Source organism: Zalophus californianus, chromosome 3, assembly GCF_009762305.2.
Source record: "Zalophus californianus isolate mZalCal1 chromosome 3, mZalCal1.pri.v2, whole genome shotgun sequence".
NCBI classification, from domain to species: domain Eukaryota; kingdom Metazoa; phylum Chordata; class Mammalia; order Carnivora; family Otariidae; genus Zalophus; species Zalophus californianus.
In genome coordinates this window covers 80,177,818-80,199,529 of record NC_045597.1, presented here as the reverse complement: position 1 = coordinate 80,199,529, position 21,712 = coordinate 80,177,818, and the positions used below count along the sequence as shown (strand labels likewise).

At 39.6% G+C, this 21,712-nt stretch overlaps 1 protein-coding gene across 3 annotated transcripts in view; it reads left to right on the top strand.

Annotated features, from left to right (window-relative positions):
* The first annotated feature begins 228 nt into the window (after positions 1-228).
* ZMYM2 (zinc finger MYM-type containing 2) overlaps positions 229-21,712 on the top strand; it is a 108,665-nt gene continuing 87,181 nt past the window's right edge. For 2 of the 3 annotated variants that reach the window (XM_027588342.2, XM_027588341.2), the window contains exons 1-2: positions 229-681; positions 1,691-1,756. In XM_027588342.2, coding sequence (XP_027444143.2) covers positions 389-681; positions 1,691-1,756 — 359 coding nt within the window. In that variant the 5' untranslated portion in view covers positions 229-388. The remainder of the gene's footprint in view (positions 682-1,690; positions 1,757-21,712) is intronic. The other variant, XM_027588343.2, reaches the window with a different exon arrangement.

Sequence of the window (21,712 nt, the reverse complement as noted above, 5' to 3'; positions counted from 1 at the left end):
GAGCGGCTCCAGGGGCCTGGGCGCCCAGGCCCGAACTAGGGCAGGCGGCCACGGCCTCAGTCTCTCGGGCTGTATCGGGCCCTGGAGGGTCCCCCGGACCCCGAGGCACCGAGCCGGCGGCCAGTGCCGCGGACAGCGAAACTCGGGCCGCCTGACCCTGACGGACCCGGGGGTGGGGGCGGGGTGGGAGGCGGGGGTAAGGAGAGGAGGGGACGCGGCCGAGGGCCGAGCGCTGGCGGAGGGGGGAGTGGAACGGCAACGCCGGGGGGTGTGGTTTGTGCCTGATGGACAGCCCTCCGGACCACCCCCTCCGGGGGGGTCCTGAAGGAAGGCAGATGTAGCCAATGGACGTGCCCGAGGCGCCCCGGCCCGCCCTCCCCGCCAGCCAATGAGGGAGCGGCGGGCGGGGCCTTCCCGGGCTCGGCCGCGCCGCCGCCTCCTCCGCCTCCTCCTCCTCACCAGCGCTAAACCCGGGACTGGACCGAGCGGAGTTGTGCGTGTTGCCGAAGAGGGGTGGGCCGGGGGAGGGGAGGTTCGTTCCGCGGAGCCGCAGCCAGAACCGGGTGAGGCTTATCCCCGCTGTCTTTCCAGTCCAGGTCCGCCGATAGTGGGGGTGGCTGGGAGCAGCGCAGCCTCGGGAGGAGGAGGCGGAGGCGGAGGCGACTGGGGAGGCGGAGATGGGTGAGGGCAGCCTCCGGAGCCTCCCACCGACCCGGGATTAATACCCCGCGGCGCGGCCGCCGTCGCCGCTGCCGCGTCGGGGCCTCGGGGGCTGCTCCGGGCTCCGCTCATGTCACAGGCGTCTTCGCGTGCGGCCCGAAGGGCTGCGAGAGTGAGGGCGAGGCCGGGAGGGCTGGGTGAGGCGGACGCCAGAGGCGGGGGGTCGCTCGGGGGGGCGGGGGCCGCCCGGGCCGGGGCGGTGGGAGGTCGCGGGGTATTTTTCCTTTCTTTCTTGCGGGGGGGGTGGTGGTGGTGGAAAGGTGGGGGGAGGGGCGCCTCAGTTCGTTCTCGCGCTCTCGGGGCTGCGCTCCCACCGTCTCTGCGGTAGCCTGAGGTCCCCAAGTTTTTCGGGGCGAGGGTGCTGCCTCTTCCCCCACTCGGTCCCTTCCGTCGCTCTTCTCTTCCCTGGGCTGCGCTGCGCGGCTCTTGCTCCTCACGTATTGTTTGGCTGGGTCTCTAATGGCGGACGGGGAGGCAGCGCTGCCGGTCGCCGACTGCAAGGGGGGGGGGCAAGTCTCGGGCCCAGGGCAACTGCTTGGGGCAAATATGGGAGATAGCAGCCCGGCGGTGACGTGAGCCGCCCCTTACCTCCGAATTGCTGCCGGGAGTGACGGGGATGACGCTGGGTGGGCAAATTTAGGAGGGAATACAATTCCCTTGCTGGCGTCGAGGCAACGTTTGCCCTTCCCCCCCTCCCGCCCCTTCCCAGTAGCAGGCTTGGTGCCCTCCAGCCTCCTCCCTCCAGATTTTGCCTTTCACGTGGGTTTTGGCCCCAGATATATATTTTGCGCGGTTTTGCTCTACTTTACGTAGGAGGGGATTGTTGGTCGCGGGCTGGGGAGTAATAATGGAAGGGCCAAACCTCCTTGACCTCTTATTCCCTTCTCGGCTTCCTCCTGGTGGAAAGGGCTTAGTTCTCCCACCTGGTTGGATGTTCTTGATCCATTTTTCATTTTTCCTCTTACCCCAGGACCAGGAATCGCCTTCAACCCTATCTGGTGCATCTTTGGCAGAAAGTGAGGAAAACACCCCCATTGTGAGTCCTTCGCCTCTAATTTGTTGATATAGAGGACGTTGTCAGGTTGTAGGGGTTCAACCATGGGACTTATCTATCCCCGTTGTTTTGAGGGGGAGGAGCTTTCCCTTGGGTGGCAGCTGCCCCCGGGGTGAAGCCTGGGTAATGGCTGGTGAGGCAGCTGGGAGTGGGCGCTGCTGTTTCCACCGCTGCAGACATCTCTCCTGCTGCTGCAATACCAACCTCAGCAACCAGACGACGGGCTCCTGCAGCTGCTCACGTTACCCGGGAGGAGGGGTGGTGCAAAGGAGGGCATATTTCTGGTGCCCTCTAGAGTTCCAAAGTGGGAATTGTAGTTATTTCGTTTTAAATGCTATGCATGCAACCATCTTTAATACTTTTTCTTTCTTTACAATGGATAATTGATTGTAGGTATTGGAAAAATAGAATCATTTAACTTTTTGTTTGTGTCTGATTTAAGTTCAAGAGTTGGTAGATCTCTACATGACTTTGCTTAGGAAAGGGCATGAAGTTCACTCTTCTAGTGTTCTAGTTTATCCAACTAGGTAACTAGCTACTGTGCTGATTAAACTACTCTACTGCTCCAGATAATCTCTTACTCGTCCATCTTCTGTGTTTAGTCTTCACTTGAGTCATTCTTGAATGTGTCACCTGAGTTATTGTTTAATGCTTGTAATTTGTTGGTTTTAAGGAACAGTCTTGTAATATGGTAGACCGTAAAATAAACATAACCAGTCAAAATTTCTGTCAATTCAGATTAGTTACAGAATATCAGTGAAGCTAGCACTCTGGACACAGTGTATTTCCTGAGCTCTGGACACATTGTATCTCATTGACAGTTGATATTGTAACTTGTAGCTCTTTGTCAGAGGTGAGTCATATAGTAGCTTATGCTTAAATATTTAGTCCCAAATGGATCAAAAGATAGTTAATAGATGATGAATATTTGCTGAATACTGATCTGAAAGATAATGTGAGGATGGCACCTTGTATTTTATTTTATTTTATTTATTTATTTGACAGAGGGAGACAGCGAGAGAGGGAACACAAGCAGGAGGAGTGGGAGAGGGAGAAGCAGGCCTCCTGCTGAGAAGGGAGCCCGATGCGGGGCTCGATCCCAGGACCCTGGGATCATGACCTGAGCCGAAGGCAGACGCTTAACGACTGAGCCACCCGGGCTCCCGGCAACTTGTATTTTAATACACAACATTCTAGGCTCAATGCAAGGCACTTTCATGTATTATTTCCTTTAATTTTAGCAAGTAGCCTGCAGAGTAATAAAAGTAGCACATGTTGAGCCCTTATTGTATGCCAGCACAATTCTAAGTTTTTAAAAAAATGTTTATTATGGAAACTTAAATTTATGAGTGAGGACAGTATGCTGAACCTTTGTGTACCTGTCATTTACATTCTATAATTATCAACACATATCCCAACTGATTTTTAATATGAATTAAGTAATAAATTCTCACAAAATGAGGTACTGTGTGGTAGTGTGATATTGTGAGAGACCAGTGATACATGTACTGTTTTTATTTCTAATTTGTAGAGGAAAAACAGGCATAGGGAGGTACCAGGTAGTAATAGTAGTATCAGACAACCAGTGTCATCAAAGTGCCTGAGTTCAGCAACTATGCTGTCCTGTTTTAAAGTACATAATATACTGGCTTTACACATTTGGAAATTGGAACAGTGAAAAAGCCAAGGTTGAATCCTCTCAGCTTATGTTCTTTTCCTAGAGAACAGGTAAATAGCAAATGTTTGAATCTTACTGAGTACCTTTTTAAAAAATAGTAGAATCACACAGTTATCATTAGATTATTTTACTGCCTTATTCAAAAACCGTCTATTTGAGGGGCTATGGGGTGGCTCAGTCGGTTAAGTATCTGCCTTTGGCTCAGGTCATGACCTAGGGTCTTGGGATTGAGCCCCACATTGGACTCCCTGCTCAGCAGGGAGTCTGCTTCTCCCTCTGTCCTCTCCCTCCACACCCCGGCTGGTGCGCGTGCATGCACACACATGCGCGCACACTCTCTATCTCTCAAAAATAAATAAAATCTTTAAAAAAATGTCTATTTGTATCAGAAGTCATATATTCTTTTTCAATATGCCTGTGCTCAGAGTCTATAAATGTTTCTTAAATACTGCAACTTGAATGAATATAACTTGTCTGATGAGTTTAAGGCTCTTTTCAGGTAGTAAGTCATTGATATAATGGATCAAGGATCAGATCTTTCACATAGAGGGGCAATGCTTATTTTATCACCACATATTTTCACAAAAGATTTAACTTTCTCAGATTTTTTTTTCTTTGTTCTTAATTGTGATGTTGATGGGGGAAGGCTGGTAATTGGTTATATTTAATAGACATTTGGAGAGGAGTTCATACAAAATGTATAACCAGGACTATCTATAATGTCAACACATATACTAATGAAAGCCATGGTTCTTTCTGATAACATCAAAATGTGGTCCTTCTTATGCTTAATGATTTAGCTCAGAATTTAAAATTCCTTTGCTTAAAAAGACTAATGGTGCTTTAATGTGCCAGACAGTAAGGTGAGGATAACCTGATGATTTAATTGACCTTGACTAAATAAGTTCTTTATTATACTTATTATTGGGCACTTTATGTGAGTTAGGTGTTTTTATGTGTGCATACGAAGTGTTTCAGCAGTTAAAAATACTTAGTATATTTATGGCACCTTTCTTTAGTGCTTCCTTAATAGTATGTATGCCCCTTCTCCTCCCTGTCGTTTTATAGATTTTTTAAAAATAGAGTGAGAGCGTGTGTGTGCATAAATGGGGGGTGGGACAGAGGGAGAAGGAGAGAATCTCAAGTGGACTCTGAGCTAAGTGCAGAACCCCACTTGAGGCTTGATCGCACGACCCTGAGATCATGATCTGAGCCAAAACCTGAGTCCCACGCTTAACAGATTGAGCCACCCACGTGCCCCCCTGCCTGTCCTTTTAAAAACTTGGGGGACTTGGGGGAAGGATACAGGGTGGTCTCTACTTTTCCATGTTATATAATCTCATGAGGCAGACTTTTGTACCTCATGTGGTGAGACAACCCTGAATCACTCAGTTATCACACAGATGCTGATATAGGAATGATATAGGAATGTTTCAGGCTTTTGCATGGATATAGAGCTTGAGGTATTGTCTTTGTATGGCAGTGGGGTTTTTTTTGTTTTTGTTTTTTTTTGAGAGGGAGAAGGATGGGGAGGGGCAGAGGGAGAGGGAGAGAGAGAATCTTAAGCAGGTTCCACTCTCAGTGAGAGCCTGATTGCAGAACTGGATCTTACAACCCCAAGATCATGATCCCAGCTGAAATCAAGAGTCTGACACTTGGGGCGCCTGGGTGGTTCAGTTTTAGGCATCTGCCTTTGGCTCAGGTCAAGATCCCGGGGTCCTGGGATCGACCCCCGCGTCGGACTCCCTGCTCAGCAGGAAGTCTGCTTCTCCCTTTCCTACTCCCCCTGCTTGTGTTCCCTCTCTCTCTGTGTCTCTCGCTGTCAAATAAATAAAATCTTAAAAAAAAAAAAAATCTGACACTTAACTGACTGAGCCACCCAGGCACCCCAGCAGTGTTCTTTTCTTAAAGATCATTCTATTTTGCCCTTGTTTGAGGTACAAAAGTGCGTAAACAATGCATTTGAGACGAAGTGAGTCTTACAGTCAGATACTGTAGTACTGTGATGGAAAGTATATATGAAATACTGGGAGCTCTGTGTTGTCAGACTGTGGTATAATTAGAAATTTTATATTTTTTGTCTTTTAGGCATTAATATCTGTCTGCCCCATTAACAATATTAATGTATATATTACTATATTGAATAACATTTATTTTAAGAAGACTTTGGCATATTCAGTTTGCTTGTGTGTTTTTAGATGAACCCAAATGCAAGTGTTTTCTCCCACTGTATTCTCAAATAGTATTTGTGTAGGGCTTTTTAAGTTACTTTGACTCCATGCATTTTCCATTTTTTAATTTCAGTTGGTTAATTTTCTTCTATTCCTGTCAGGGAGTAGAACTGGGATTTAAGTCTTGAACAGGACTTTTGAACTCTTCATATGTAAACGTTCTTTTGCACAACTAATATGTAAGACCTATAGAGTTGTCAGTGAGAAAAATTGCTGTTGTATAAATCCATAATTTTTAACTATGGGACTCTGGGTAACAGTTGGATTTTGTTTTTTATTTTGGTTGTATACCAGCAAGAAAATTCTGTTTTACATAATTAGAGTTGCAAATTTTTTTATCTGCAAACTGTTTTTTAAACAGGTCACTTTGGCTTCTTAGGTTTCTGTTATTAAAATAAAAATGGGAAGGGAATTATAAGGGCCAGGACCAAACACAAACTTGGTAATACCATAAATTGGTCATCTTAAATGTGTTAAAATTTGGACAGTGAGCATATTTGTTTTGTTGCATATTTTAAAATCTATTAATTTTTTGCATCAAGTGTTATATAACACTTTGGAACTGCAGAAAAAATTTTTGTAAACCAATGGGAAAATCTATTGTGGAGTTTAAAAAGGATGTTTAGAGAGGTTTACAAAAATCACTTGGTCACATGACTAGTTTGGGATTTATTCTTTTGTTCTGTTTTATTTTTAACTTAATAGCAGTACATTGAAAGTTAGAAGTAATAAAATTTAAGAAAAATTCATGGTCCTTACATTGAAAGAAGTATATGAGTGTTGGGGTTTTATTTTTATCAATTTGATTACTATCCTGTAAGTATTAATACTTAATATTACAAGAAATGATTTGAGAGTAAACTTTTGATATTAGGGTAAGTAGGTAATGAATATTTAATAGGTCTGGTTTAAGAAAAAACTTTTGAATATTTGTTTCATTATTACATGTTCTCTAGTTCTTGTTTATCCTTGAAGAGTTACATTACTGTTACAGAATTTTAACCATTGCTTTTTAATATCAGTAGACTGCCAAGGATCAGTTTTCTCCTACTTCTCCAGAGTGTTCTAGGTTTTTTTCCTCTGGTGTTCCTAGTGAATTTGAAGGTTGAATTTGTTACGTGAATTTAAAATTTAAAGGTTAAAAAAAATACACCTGAACTAATAAAATGTTACATGCCAATTACATCTTCATTAAAAAAGTTTTAAAATATTTTATTTTTTTTAAAAATTTATTTGAGACAGAGAATGAGAGAGAGAGAGCACATGAGAGGAGGGAGGGTCAGAGGGAGAAGCAGACTCCCTGCTGAGCAGGGAGCCCGATGCAGGACTCGATCCAGGGACTCCTGGATCATGACCTGAGCCGAAGGCAGTCGCTCAACGAACTGAGCACCCAGGCGCCCCTAAAATATTTTATTTTTAAATTATTGAATATTTTAGTATGGTTCTCATTTAAAATTAATATTAAATTCTAATTTAAGAGTAATTGTAATTTACTAGGAATAGAATTGTTGCAACCTCATTAAAAAATTGGGAAAGATGTTGCAATTCTTAGAGTAAACTTCTTTCTAACTACATTTAGGTTGGATAAGAAAAATACTTAAATGGCGATTTTAAGTAAGATTGTGGTGCTTAGTTACAGATTTCAGAGAGAAGAAAGTTCACAAAATGTGATATACAATGAGACAAATTCTTTAGTTTTTTTGCTTTATGGCAATGCCAATACTTTTGCTGTAGCCATATTATAAGAGTTTGGAACTGAAATTATGGTTTTGTAACTTAAAGAGACTTTTTTTGTAATACCGGAACAGTTTTATAATAATCATTTCTTTTTTTTTTTTTAAAGATTTTATTTATTTATTTGAGAGAGTGAGAGAGAGAGAGAGAGAGCACATGAGAGGGGGGAGGGTTAGAGGGAGAAGCAGACTCCCTGCCGAGCAGGGAGCCCGATGCAGGACTCGATCCTGGGACTCCAGGATCATGACCTGAGCCGAAGGCAGTTGCTTAACCAACTGAGCCACCCAGGCGCCCCTGTAATAATCATTTCTAAGAGGCATGTCTTTTGACTAGAAAGTGTAGTATTTCTTGGACTATTGAGCCAGCTGGACCAGACTGAGAATGAGAATAGTTCAGGGTAATCAGGGCACTGCAGAAATCATTTATTCAACAATTTATATCAAGTAATGTTTATTATATATCAAGTAATCATAAAAAATATGTTGTTAGTAGTTGGCCAGCACTTTTTTTTTAAAGATTTTATTTATTTATTTGACAGAGGGAGAGAGACAGTGAGAGAGGGAACACAAGCAGAGGGAGTGGGAGAGGGAGAAGCAGGCTTCCCGCTAAGCAGTGAGCCTGATGCGGGGTTCGATCCCAGGACCCTGGGATCATGACCTGAGCCGAAGGCAGATGCTTAACGACTGAGCCACCCAGGCGACCCTGGCCAGCACTTTCTTTGGCTCAGTTTTGGAAGAGCATTTCTTTTTTTTTTAAAGATTTTTTATTTATTTGACAGAGAGAGATAGCGAGAGCAGGAACACAAGCAGGGGGAGTGGGAGAGGGAGAAGCAGGCTTCCCGCGGAGCAGGGAGCCCGACGTGGGAGGATCATGACCCGAGCCGAAGGCAGACGCTTAACGACTGAGCCACCCAGGCGCCCTGGAAGAGCATTTCATTTAGATTTCTAAGGCTACCACTCTAGGACCCTAATTTGGAATTTGTAAGATTTTGGTTAGGTCAGTAATGATCAGATTAGTGAATTTTGTTTCCAGTTCTGTAGAACTAAAGAAATACTGGAGTAGAAGTAAAAATTTAGTTTAAATAAAATTTTTATTTTATCCTATCTCTATTTGTATTTTTTTTTTCACAGCTTGTCATATTTTAATTATTTCAGTTTATTTCTGGCCCTAACGTGGTATTTAAATTCTTACATGTTCATAGTTCTATGTTTTTGAAGTAATGGAAGTTTTGTTTTTGTTTTAATTTGGTTATATAAAATCACTGTAAGATTAAGCTGGTTTTAACTTTACAATTTTATTATTTATTTATTTATTTATTTTTAGAGAGAGAGGGTGCGTATACTTTCGAGTAGGGAAGGGATGGGGGGGAGAGATAGAATCCCAAGTAGACCCCACGCCCAGTGCAGAGCCGGACGGGGCTCCATCCCATAACCCTGAGATCATGACCCAAGCTGAAATCAAGAGTTGGACACTTTTTTTTTTTAAGATTTTATTTATTTATTTGAGAGAGTGCGCACGCACACGAGTGTGGGGGAGGGGCAGAAGGAGAGGGAGCAGCAGACTCTGCTGAGCAGGGAGCCCAGCTTGGGGCTTGATCCTAGGACACTGGGATCTTGACCTGAGCCAAAGGCAGACAGTTAACCGACTGAGCCATCCAGGCACCCCTTAACTTTACAACTTTAATTACTATGAATATAGTCTCACTTTGTTTTTTTATTTTTGTTTGACTCTCTTAATATTACATAGTTCTGTTTCTTAAATAAGTTTTAACTCCTGCTTAGTAAGTCATTTCATTCTATATCTGAACAGTTTTATGTTGCATATCAAAGAGAAACTTCTTTTCTAGTTAGTCTTTGTCTTCCATGACCCAAACTCCTGATTTCTATTATTTTTTCTTCATTTGTATATTACATTTTCCATCCTTATGTCATTGCTCAGCTGGTTTCATCCTATCTTCCTCCTGGACTTTAGTGTTCATTTGTTTTTCCCATTTCTAACTGCTTTTACATTTAGAAAAAAAAAATACCACACAGTATCAGTACTTTTTTTGCTCTACTGGTATGAGGCATATCCAAATTTTAGTAAACTTTTGAATTTGCTGAGATCATGGAATGTGGGTGTGGCTCTAGTGGTATGTTGGTGCCTCACATGGAAGGAGAACTAGTGGGACTTAATTTGAGTTTTTTCTGCCTAATAAAGTTAGTTTTGTTACTTGATGTTGCTAGGGGATTTGCAGTGTGACATGAGTTTGGAGCCAAAGAGACTGGGGTTCAAATCTGCCCTTGCTTATGAGGGAACTTTTGGGATGATGAAAGTTTTCTTAAACTAGATTGTGATGATAACTGCATAAGTGTATAAATTTACAAAGAACTGTCAATCTTTCCACGTAAAATGAGTGAATTTAAAGATTTATTTATTTTAGAGAGAGACAGAAAGTGCACTAGTGGAGGCAGGGGCAGAGGGAAAGGAAAAGAGAGAATCCTGAGCAGACTCCCCATTGCAGGGCTCGATCTGAGGACCCTGAGATCATGACCCTAGTGAAATCAAAAGATACTCGCCTGATTCAGGGAACCCTAAAATAAGTAAATTTTTGTTGTATGAAAACTATGCCCCTCTAAAATTGTTAAAACCAATTTCGCTCTACCATTTATTTACCAGTTTGTGATCTTTAGTAAGTTATTTAACCTCTGAGCCTTAGTTTACTCAACTGACAAATGAGTAAATGCCTGCTTTTCTGTGATTGCTATGAGATAAAAATTAAAAATCATACAGAGTATGTGACTGGCCAATAGGTGCTCAGTTAATAGCTGCTAAGATTCTTAATCTGAATGGACCAAACATCGTGAATTTTTTTGCCACCATTGGTAAAATAAACTCACTGAATGCTCATCTGATAGTAGAGGGAAGGAAAGCTTTCTCTTCACTGATTTCTTTCTGCCTGCTCCTGTTAGTCTATAAGTGTGCTAAAGTGCTCTATCCTTCGGAATCTCTGCGGAATCTTTCCACACCTCCTAACTGCTTCATTTTCCCCTTATTTTTCTAAAGAAAATTTCACTGATTTGTGCTCGCAACACTATGCCAAATCTGTATTTTTGAGGTTTCTAATGATTTAATTGTCAAATCCTTAAGTGCTTCTTTTTTTGTCTTAATTATCTAGCATTTGAAATTTAATATTCCTTGAAACTGATTTCTGGGACTGCAAACTTAATGTGGTCTTATACTTCTATCTCCTTTACTTCCTCTCATGTGGCTCAAATGTTGAGACCTTTAAGAGTTCTTATGTCCCAAAGCACTCAGGTCCCTCTAGTTTTGTTTTGTACATTGACTGTAGTCCATTGTGTTCAGTAATAGGGAGTTATATTTACAAGGCCACTTTCATCCTATTCCTTATTCCAGTCTACAGCCAGATTAATTTTTCATAAAGCCCAGTCTGATCACATTGCTCACTTTGTAAAAATTTGAGAGATTCTTGTTGGCATGTGAAACAAAATAGGAACTAAGCTTTAAAACCCTTAAAAAGGGCGCCTGGGTGGCTCAGATGGTTAAGCGTCTGCCTTCGGCTCAGGTCATGATCCCAGGGTCCTGGGATCAAGTTCCGCATCAGGCTCCCTGCTTGGCAGGGAGCCTGCTTCTCCCTCTGCCTCTGCCTCTTTCTCTCGCTCTCTCTGACTCTCATGAATAAATAAATAAATAAAAACATTAAAAAAAATAAAATCCTTAAAAAGAAGAAATCAATTAGGAAATGTGTTATATGTGATTTTTAATAGGTTCTCAGTGTTGATTTTGAAGAGATAATCATGTAAATGAATGAGTGTAAACAATGAAGCACAATAGGTAATATAGAGACATTAGTAGTTACTTGCATGTCAGACCAGGACAGTCCTTAATATTTTGGTTATAAAAATAAAACATGCCCTTAAAATCTTAAAGTACTAAAAAATGTGATATAGAAAATGGAAGTTCCCCCAGTCCCATTTTATTTGAGATGTTTACATTTTTAAATGTGTATTCCTATAATTTTTCCCTGTTATTCATACTAATATTTTGCATGTATATTATTATTATCAATAATTGACATTTTCTACACAAGTCTGACATTCTTGTAATTCCTTCCCTATCCTTATGTTGCAAAAATCTTCAGTTGATTAACGTTTGAATTCTAGTGGTTGATGTATTAGAATAGTTCATAAGTCTCAGTTCTTTGTAATTGAGGGATAATGTGGTATAATGAAAGGTATGTCCACTTAGGGCACAAGCTGGTTTTGCACCTAACGGCGACGGTAGAACATAGGGAAGCTACCTGCTTACACAAAATAGTTTATTCATCTGCAAATTGGGGTAGTAACAATAATAATATATTTAAGATACCTATTATAAGGTAAATTTTAAGGTTGTTGTGATGAGTATGCTACCAAGTATGTCTTTTATAAATGGTAGTTAGTGTTTTATTAGCAATGTGATAAAATTCAGGGACAAAAAAGTAGAACTCGAGTCATGAAGGGGTTGAATAAAAGGTATAAACTGAAATAAGACTGTGCCTTTGCTTCAGAGTTTTACATACTTACTAGATAGTTCGAAAAAAAACATTGAATTGTAAATGATGGGTAGGATTGTCTATTTACTTTCTGTAATTTGTCTACCAAAGGGGAGGAAACGCAGATTTTCTTTGGTATACTCTATTTCTCGTTGTATTCCTTTCATCTTAAGACCAATCAATGAACATCTGAAGAACATATCTCTGGGAGAGGATGCTGGTAAAAATTGTCATGAGTTTCAGGGCGCCTGGGTGGCTTAGTTGGTTAAGCCTTGCCTCTGGCTCAGGTCATGATCCCTGCGACCTGGGCTCCAGCCCGGTGTTGGGCTCCCTGCTGAGTGGGGAGTCTGCTTTTTCCTCGCCCTCTGAAACCCCCCCCAACTTGTGCTCTTGTGCTCTGTCTTTCAGATGAATAAATGAAAAATCTTGTCATGAAAAAAATTATGAGATTTGAATCTTCAAAAACAGAGGGAATAGATTTTTCTTTAGTAATAATCTGTATTGGACAAATAGATTCTTAGTACCTGAAGCCTTTTTGAATCTGTGATCTCATTTGCTTATTGATGCAGTATTATTGTTTCATTAGGTTAGACGGGTCTTAATCATGGGACTTCTGAACTCGTGTAAACAAAGTATATTCTTTTTGTAAAGCCCTTTATTCCATCATGTTAAAAAACTGGGTAAATTTGGTATCAGACAGTCATTATACTAGATCATAGATTTGGAATACCAAGTGTTTTAAGAATAAATGCATGTTTCCAAATTAACGTACATGGTTGAAGTTTACTTGTTTTATTGTAGATTTTAAACTACCTTTGGAGAAGGAGGTGTGGGTTTATTTAACTTTCTTGGTGAAGGGTTAAAAAGGGATAGGGCATGATAACCTTTTATTAGGGTCTAAGATTAAGCCGTGTTACTAATTAGGTAGATTGAAAATGGAAGTAATAAAAAGTCATGACCAAAGACACAGGGCAGAGATTTTTATTATTTTGTCTTTTGAAGACATTATTTTAATTTCTTGTTTTATAATGGGTAAACTGAAGCTCAAGGGTAAAATGATTGTTTTTTGGGCCATAGGAAGGGAGGGATAGATAGAGCTAGAATTCAGTTGTAGGGAGGTGATGGGGCGTAGCAGCAAAAAAACAAAGAAGAACCCACAGAAGTTATTTGTTACCTTCCTTTATTAGAAAAAATATTCATTCAGTAATTATTCAGGCATTATGTTAACTACAGAGGATACAGTGATAGACAATAAACATAGGTCTTTGCCCTCGTGGAACATACAATCTAATGGGGGATAGATACAGTTACAAGTAAACAAAATTACAGACTGGATAACTGCAGCTGAGGAAATGTGTGTGATGATGCGAGTATAATAAGGGAGAATTTATTTAGACCAGAGATGGGTTAATGAAGTGTTTGATGGGGAAGGCTCTTGAGAGAGTGACATTTATTTTTATTTTTTTAAGTTTATATTGTAAATTCCAGTTAACATACAGTGCGATACTAGTTTCAGCTATATAATACAGTGATCCAACACTTCCATATATTACCCAGTGCTCGTCACATTAAGTACACTCCTTAATCACTATCACCTATTTTATTTTTTAAAAGATTTTATTTTTATTTATTTGACAGCACAAGCAGGGGGAGCCGGAGGGGGAGAAGCAGGCTCCCTGCTGAGCAGGGAGCTCGATATGGGGCTTGATCCCAGCACCCTGGGATCATGACCTGAGCCAAAGCAGATGCTTAACTGACTGAGCCACCCAGGTCTCCCCCACTCCCTTACCTATTTAACCTATCCACCTCCTTTCTGGTAACCATCAGTTTGTTCTCTATAGTTAAGAGTCTGTTTTTTGGCTTGCCTCTCTCTTTATTTTTTCCCTCTGTTGGTTTTGTTTTTTAAATTCCACATACGAGTGAAATCATATGGTATTTGTCATTCTTTGACTTATTTCGCTTAGCATAATACTCTAGCTCCATCCATGCACATGGCAAGATTTCATTCTTTTTTATGGCTGAGTAATACTACACACACACACACACACACACACACACACACACACACACACACACACACACACACACACACACACACACACACACACACACACACACCCCGTATCTTCTTTCTCCAGTGGACACTTGGGCTTATGGCTGAGTAATACTACACACACACACACACACACACACACACACACACACACACACACACACACACACACACACACACCCCGTATCTTCTTTCTCCAGTGGACACTTGGGCTGTTTTCATAACTTGACTATTACAGATAATGTTGCTATAAACATTGGGGTGCATGTATGCTTTTGAATTAGTATTTTTGTATTCTTTGAGTAAATACCTAGTAGTGTGATTGCTGGATCGTAGGGTAGTTCCATTCTTTTTTCTTAAACGTGTTACTTTAGAGAGACAGAGAGAGAGTGCATGCACATGCGTGCACAAGCATGGGGAGGAGCAAAGGGAGAGGAAGAGGAAGTCTCTAGGAGACTCCATGCTGAGTGAGGAGCTTGACATGGGGAGTGATCACAGAGTCTTGAGATCATGACCTGAGCCTAAACCAAGAGGTAGACGCTTAACCTACTGAGCCATCCAGGTGCCCCAGGGTAGTTCCATTTTTAACTTTTTGAGGAAACTCCGTACTGTTTTCCAGAATGGCTGCACCACTTTGCATTCCCACGAACATTGCAAGAGGGTTCCCCTTTTCCACATCCTCACTAACACCTGTTGTTTCTTGTGTTATTGATAGCCATTCTGTCAGGTGTAAAGTGATAATCTCATTATAGTTTTGATTTGCATTTCCCTGATAATAGGCGATGTTGAGCATCTTTACATGTGTCTGTTGGCCATCTGTTTGTCTTTAAATGTCTGTTCATGTCTTCTTGCCCATTTTTTAATTGGATTGTTTGTTTTTTTGGGTGTTGCGTTTTAAAAGTTCTTTATATATTTTGGATACTAACCCTTTATCAGCTACGTCATTTGTAAATATCTTCTCCCATTCCAAAGGTTGCCTTTTAGTTTTGTTGGTTGTTTTCTTCACTGTGTAGAAGCTTTTTATTTTGTTGTAGTCCCAGCATTTTTTAATTTATTTTATTTCTTTTTAAGTAAGCCCTAAGCCCAACGTGGGGCTTGAACTCAACGACTCCAAGATCAAGAGTTGTATCCTCTACCAACTGAGTCAGCCAGGTGCCCTTTAATAGTTTATTTTTTATTTTGTTTCCCTTGCCTCAGAAGATGGGGGAGTGACATTTATACTGAGACTGGAAAGACGTTCAGAAGAGATTGTTTCAGACACCGTGGGACAAGGAGGGTTTTGGACCCTTCCATGAACTAAAAGAAGACTTAGTTTAGCAGAAGCCTAATGGGCAAAGCAGTGGAGAATAGTGCTGAAATTGAGCCTAGCATGTAGGCAGGGATCAAACGTGGCAGGAATCTTACAAGTCGGGGAAAATCTTAGATTTTCTCCTAAGTACACTGGAAAGCTATGTAAGAAGTGATTGGTATAGTCTGATTTAATTTTTTAAAGGATCTTTGGGTATTCTGGGAAATATGGTAGGTAATGTCAGTTATCCAGAAGCAAAATGGTGAATTTTTATGGCTAGAGGTATATCAGAAGAGATGGATCAAAGTGGACAGTTTCAATATTTATTTTGGAAGTAGGATAGGACTTGGGGATGACATGGCTGTAAGTGAAGAAAGAAAAAATTAAGAATGACCTGAAGGTTTCTGGTATGAGTAGCTAGACACATAATTTCCCTAAATGGCAGACTGGAGAATGTGTGGTTATGAGAGTGAAAGAGCAAGTTAAAAGTACTAGATGTAGGAAGTAGGCAGTTCAGGATTTTGAAACATCTTGCTTGAGATAAATTAAGGAGACTAGGGTATTGGTAATATTTAAAAATAAGAGAATGGATGAGATCCACAATAAAAGTGAAAGTTACTTGAAAGTAACTTGCAGTTAAATTGTGGTCCTATGGGAAAGAAATTATTCCATATGCCTAGAAATTCTGTGCCCTAGAGATAACCTGAATGAGTTGATTTGTTTATTAGATCAAAGGGATTTTTGTTTAGACTCTATCATAACTCTTGAATGGATTTTTAGTATATTAATGAAACAGTTTTTATCATTTTCTAAAGCCAGAGTAGCATCATTTTAGATATCTGATGAAGATATGTTAAAAAACTTTTGTGACTAGATTGTAAGCATCATGAAGGCATTATCTATCTGTTACGTCATCAGTCATTGGTCTGCTGGCCCCTTCCCTCACTTCCTCAGAGATTAGTAGTGGTATTATCAATTTAGTGTTGATTACTTCAAATTCTTTTCTGTGTACAAACTAACATGTACCCATGAGAATTATATAGTAATTTCATGTGTGCATTTTAAAATCATGTGTACTATACATATCTTTCTCCAACTTTTTTCACTTAGTGGTATGCCTTAGATATCTTTGAGTTGGTACATGAAGATCTACCTCTTTTTTTAACTGTTGTGTGATATTTCATGTGATAGATTTAATGTAGTTTAGACATTCTAGTGATGGACGTTTAGTCTTTTTGCAATGTTTCATTATAATGCTACACAGAATATATGTGTAGTAGTTTCTCTGGGTTCATGCGTGTTTTTGCTAGGGGGAAGTTCTGAGAATAGATGTGAGAATAGGAATTGCTGAGTCAGAGTATATACATATATGTCCTAATAGATAACTGTCAGATTGTCTTCCACTGGACCACTATATTGATTGCATTTCCACTAGTTTCTCCACATTCTTGTGAACACTGGATATTATCAAATAAATTTTTGTCTATTTATTTATTTATTTATTTATTTTAAAGATTTTATTTATTTGAGAGAGCGAGAATGAGAGAGAGAGAGCACATGAGAGGGGAAAGGGTCAGAGGGAGAAGCAGATTCCCTGCTGAGCAGGGAGCCTGATGTGGGGCTGGATCGGGGGATTCTGGGATCATGACCTGAGCCAAAGGCAGATGCTTTATCCAACTGAGCCACTCATGTGCCCATTTGGAAAATTCTTTATCTCCTTCAATCTTAATGGAAAACTTTGCTGGGTAGAGTAATCTTGAATGTCAGTGTTTTTCTTTCAGCATAAAAGTTTTTAATTTTGATGTCCAATTTATCTAGTTTTTCTCTTATTGCCTATGTTTTTAATGTCTTGTATCCAGGAAATGGATGCTTTGGACAAATCCAAAGTCATGAAGCTCTCTGTTTTAAGAGTTCTGTAGTTTTAGTTCTTTAAATATAGGTATTTGACCCATTTTGAGTTAATTTTTATATATGGTGGAAGGTAAGGGTTCTATTCTCTCTCTCTCTTTTTAAAATAACTGTACTTTATCATTGAATGGTCTTGGCATCCTTGACAAATCATTAGACCAAATATCTGGAGATTTCTTTCTGGGCTCTGTTCTATGCCATTGTTCTGTATATTTGTCTTTATGTCAGTACCAAGCTGTTGTGTTTTTTTTTTAAGATTTTATTTATTTGACAGAGAGAGACACAGTGAGAGAGGGAACACAAGCAGGGGGAGTGGGAGAGGGAGAAGCAGGCTGTGGGGCTCAATCCCAGGACCCTGGAATCATGACCTGAGCCGAAGGCAGATGCTTACGACTGAGCCACCCAGGCGCCCCAGTACCAAGCTGTTTTAATGTACTGTAGCTTTATAGTAAGTTTTGAAATCATTCTTGTCCCTTGAGATCCATGTGGATTTTGGGATGACACTGCAAAAAACATTTGGGTTTTGATAGGGATTTCATCAAATCTGTAGATTGCTTCAGGTATAGTATTGTCATCTTAATGTTAATCTTCCAATCCATAAACATAAGACATTTTTCCATTTATTTGTGTCTTTATTTTTCTTTCAGCAATGATTTGTAGTTTTCAAAGATTTATTTATTCATTTTATTTATTTGACAGAGAGAGACACAGTGAGAGAGGAAACACAAGAAGGGGGAGTGGGAGAGGGAGAAGCAGGCCTCCTGCTGAGCCTGATGTGGGGCTCGATCCCAGGACCCTGGGATCATGACCTGGGCTGAAGGCAGAAGCTTAACAACTGAGCCACCCAGGCGCCCCTGTAGTTTTCATAGTACAAGTCTTTCAACCTCTTCGGTGAAATTTATTTCTATGTGTTTTATTCTTTTTGATGTTATTGTAAATTGAATTGTTTTCTTAATTTCCTTTTTGGATTATTCATTGTTAGTGTGTAGAAATACAACTGATTTTTCATGTTGATTTTGTATTCTGAAACTTTGCTTAAGTTTTCCACTATAAGGCTGCCTGGGTGGCTCAGTTGGTAAGGCATCCAGCTCTCGATTTTGGTTCAGGTCATGATCTCAGAGTTGAGATTGAGCCCCAGGTCAGGCTCCATGCCCAGTTCAGAGTCTGCTTAAGATTCTCTTTCTCCCTCTCCCTCTTGCCAACCATCCCCCCTTAAAAAAACAAAAAACAAAAAAAAATTATGTCATCTGCAGAAATGATTATTTTCCTTTTTCTCTTTGGATTCCTTTTATTTCTTGCCTAATTGCTCTGGCCAGAACTTCCTGTAATATGTTGAATTAAAATGATGAAAGTAGGCATTTGTTCATCATTCTAATCTTAGGGGAAAAGCATTCCATCTTTTACCATTGTGATGGTAAAATCTATTTTTTTTTCCATATATGGCCTTTATCATGTTGCAGAAATTTCCTTCTCTTGCTAGTTTATTATTTTTATCATGAAAGCATGTTGTGTTTTGTCAAAATCTTTTTTGCCTCAATTGAGATGATGATGCGTTTTTTTTCCCCCTTCTGACTATAAATATGGTATATTATTTTGATTTTCTTAAGTTGAATTACCCTTGCATTCTGGGATAAATCCCACATAGCCATGATATATAATCTTTTTATTATGCTCCCGGTTTTGATTTGCTATTTTGTTGAGTTTTATATCTATATTCATAAGGAATGTTGGCCTCTAGTTTTCTTGTAAGGTCTTTGTCTGGATTTGGTATCAGAGTAATGCTGGCCTTATAGAATGAATTTGGAAGTGTTCTCCCCTTCAGTGTTTTGGGACCAGTTTGAGAAGGATCAATGTTAATTCTTCAAATGTTTGGTCGAATTTATCAGTGAAGCTATCTGTTCCCGGATATTTCTTTGTTGGGAGACTTTTGATGACTGATTTAATCTCCTTGCTTATTGTAGTTCTATTTAGATTTTATTTAATTTAATTTTAATTTTATTTTATGTAATCTCTGCACCCAGTGTGGGGCTCAAACTCACAACCCCAAGATTAAGAGTTGCATACTCTACTGACTGAGTCAGCCAGTCACCCCTAGAATTTATATTCTTTCTTGAGTTAGTTTTGGTAGTTGTGTATATCTAGGAATTTGTCCATTTTATCTTGGTTATCTGATTTGTTGGCATACAGTCGTTTATTGTGCTCTCTTATATTTCTGTAAAATCAGTAGTGAGGTCTTATTTTCATTTCTGATTTTAATAATAATACTTTTGTTTCTTAATCTAGCTAAAGATTTGGTAATTTTTTTCAAAGAACTATCTTTTTGTTTTGATGATTCTCTATTTTTTCCCCTCTATTTGGTTTATCTGTGCACTAATCTTAATTTCATCCTTTTTGCCAGGCTTGGGTTTAGATTGCTCTTTTTCTGGCTTCCTAAGGTATAAAGTTTATTGATTTCAGATATTTTATTTATTTATTTTTAAAGAGTTTATTTGAGGGAGAGAGAGAGAGCTAGAGAGAGCACAATCAGGGTGAAGGGCAGAGGGAGAAGCAGACTCCCTGCTGAGGAGGGAGCCTGATGCAGGGCTTAGTCCCTAGACTCCGGGATCATGACCTGAGTTGAAGGCAGACCCTTAACTGACTGAGCCACCCAGGTGGTCTGATTTCAGATATTTTTAAATGTAGGTGTTAATACATGTAAATTTCCTGCTGAGCACTGTTGTCACTGCACCCCCATGTTTTGATATGTTGTGTTGGTGTTTTCTTTGGTTTCAAAGTGTTTTTTTCATTTCCCTTGTGATTTCTTCTTTGACCCATTGATTGTTGAAGTGTGTTTAATTTCTATTTCTGATTTTCCATTTTTGCTTCTATTTTGATTTTTGGCAGTTTTTATTTCATATAGTTTGTGCACTCTTGTTGTGTATATGTACATATATTTATATCTTCCTGATGGGTTGAATCTTTTATAGTATATAGGGGCTTCCTGTGTCTCATAACCTTTTTTGACTTAATGTTTATTTTGTCTAATATTAGTATATCTATTCTCTTCTCTGGTTACTATTTGCGTGGAGTGTCTTTCCTATTCATCTACTTTCGGTCTGTGTCTTTGTATCTAAAGTGAGTTTTCTACACAGCATATACATAGATCCTTTTTTTTTTTTTTAATCTAACCTCCCAATCTTTGTCTTTAATATAATTTAATCTATTTACATTTATTTATTTATTTATTTATTTATTTATTTATTTATTTATAAGATTTTATTTATTTATTTGACAGAGAGAGACGCAGCGAGAGAGGGAACACAAGCAGGGGGAGTGGGAGAGGGAGAAGCAGGCTTCCCCTGAGCAGGGAGCCCGATGTGGGACTCGATCCCAGGACCCTGGGATCATGACCTGAGCTGAAGGCAGATGCTTAATGACTGAGCCACCCAGGCACCCTAATCTATTTACATTTAAAATAATTATGAATAAGGAAGGATTCACCTCTGCCATTTTGCTATTTGGTTTCTGTATGTCTTCTGTGTCCTTGCCCCCCATGCCATTTCTTCTTTACTGCCTTCTTTTGTGTTTGATTAACTTTATTCTAGTGTACCATTTGATTCCCTTTACTGTGTATAGTTTAAAATGTTTTTTTTCGTGGTTATCTTAAAATTAAAATCAACTTAAATTTACAATTTATTGGAAATAGTACCAACTTAGTTTCAGCAGTATGCACTCTCCTGTTATATATTTCTGTTCTCCCCCGTATTTTTCTCAGATTATTATCTTTATATGTGTATTTATTAACATACACTGATAATTGTTGTTTTATCTATTTGTCTTGTAAATCATAGGAAAAAAGTAATTATAAACTAAAAGTACAGTAATACTGGCTTTCTTTTGATTTATATAGGTAATTTCACTTATGTTCTTCATTTCTTATGGCTTCAATTTACTTAATGTGTTTTTATTATTGCCCAAAGGATAGCATTTTATGCAGGTATGAACTCCCTCTGCTTTTGTCTATCTAGAAATGTCTTAGTTTCTCCTTAATTTTGGAGGAATTTTTTGCTGGATATAGAATTCTTAGTTGACTTTTTTTTTTAAGATTTTATTTATTTGGCAGAGAGAGACAGAGAGGGAACACAAGCAGCAGGCAGAGGGAGAAGGAGAAGCAGGCTTCCCAGGGAGCCCAATGCAGGGCTCGATCCCAGAACCGTGGGATCATGACCCGAGCCAAAGGCGGATGCTTAACGACTAAGCCACGCACGTGCCCCTTAGTTGACATTTTTTTGTTGTTGATTACTTTAAATGTCATCCCACTAGCTTCTGGCTTCCATGGTTTCTAATGAGAAATAAGCTGATAATCTAAATATTATTATTGATGATGAATATTATTATACATGATGACTTCTCTCTTAAAATTCTCTATCTTTGTTGGCCATTATGTGTCTTGTGGGTGTCTTTGAGTTTATCTGGTTTGGAATTTGTTGAGCTTGTTGGATGTGTATTGTATTTAGGAGTTTTCATTATTAT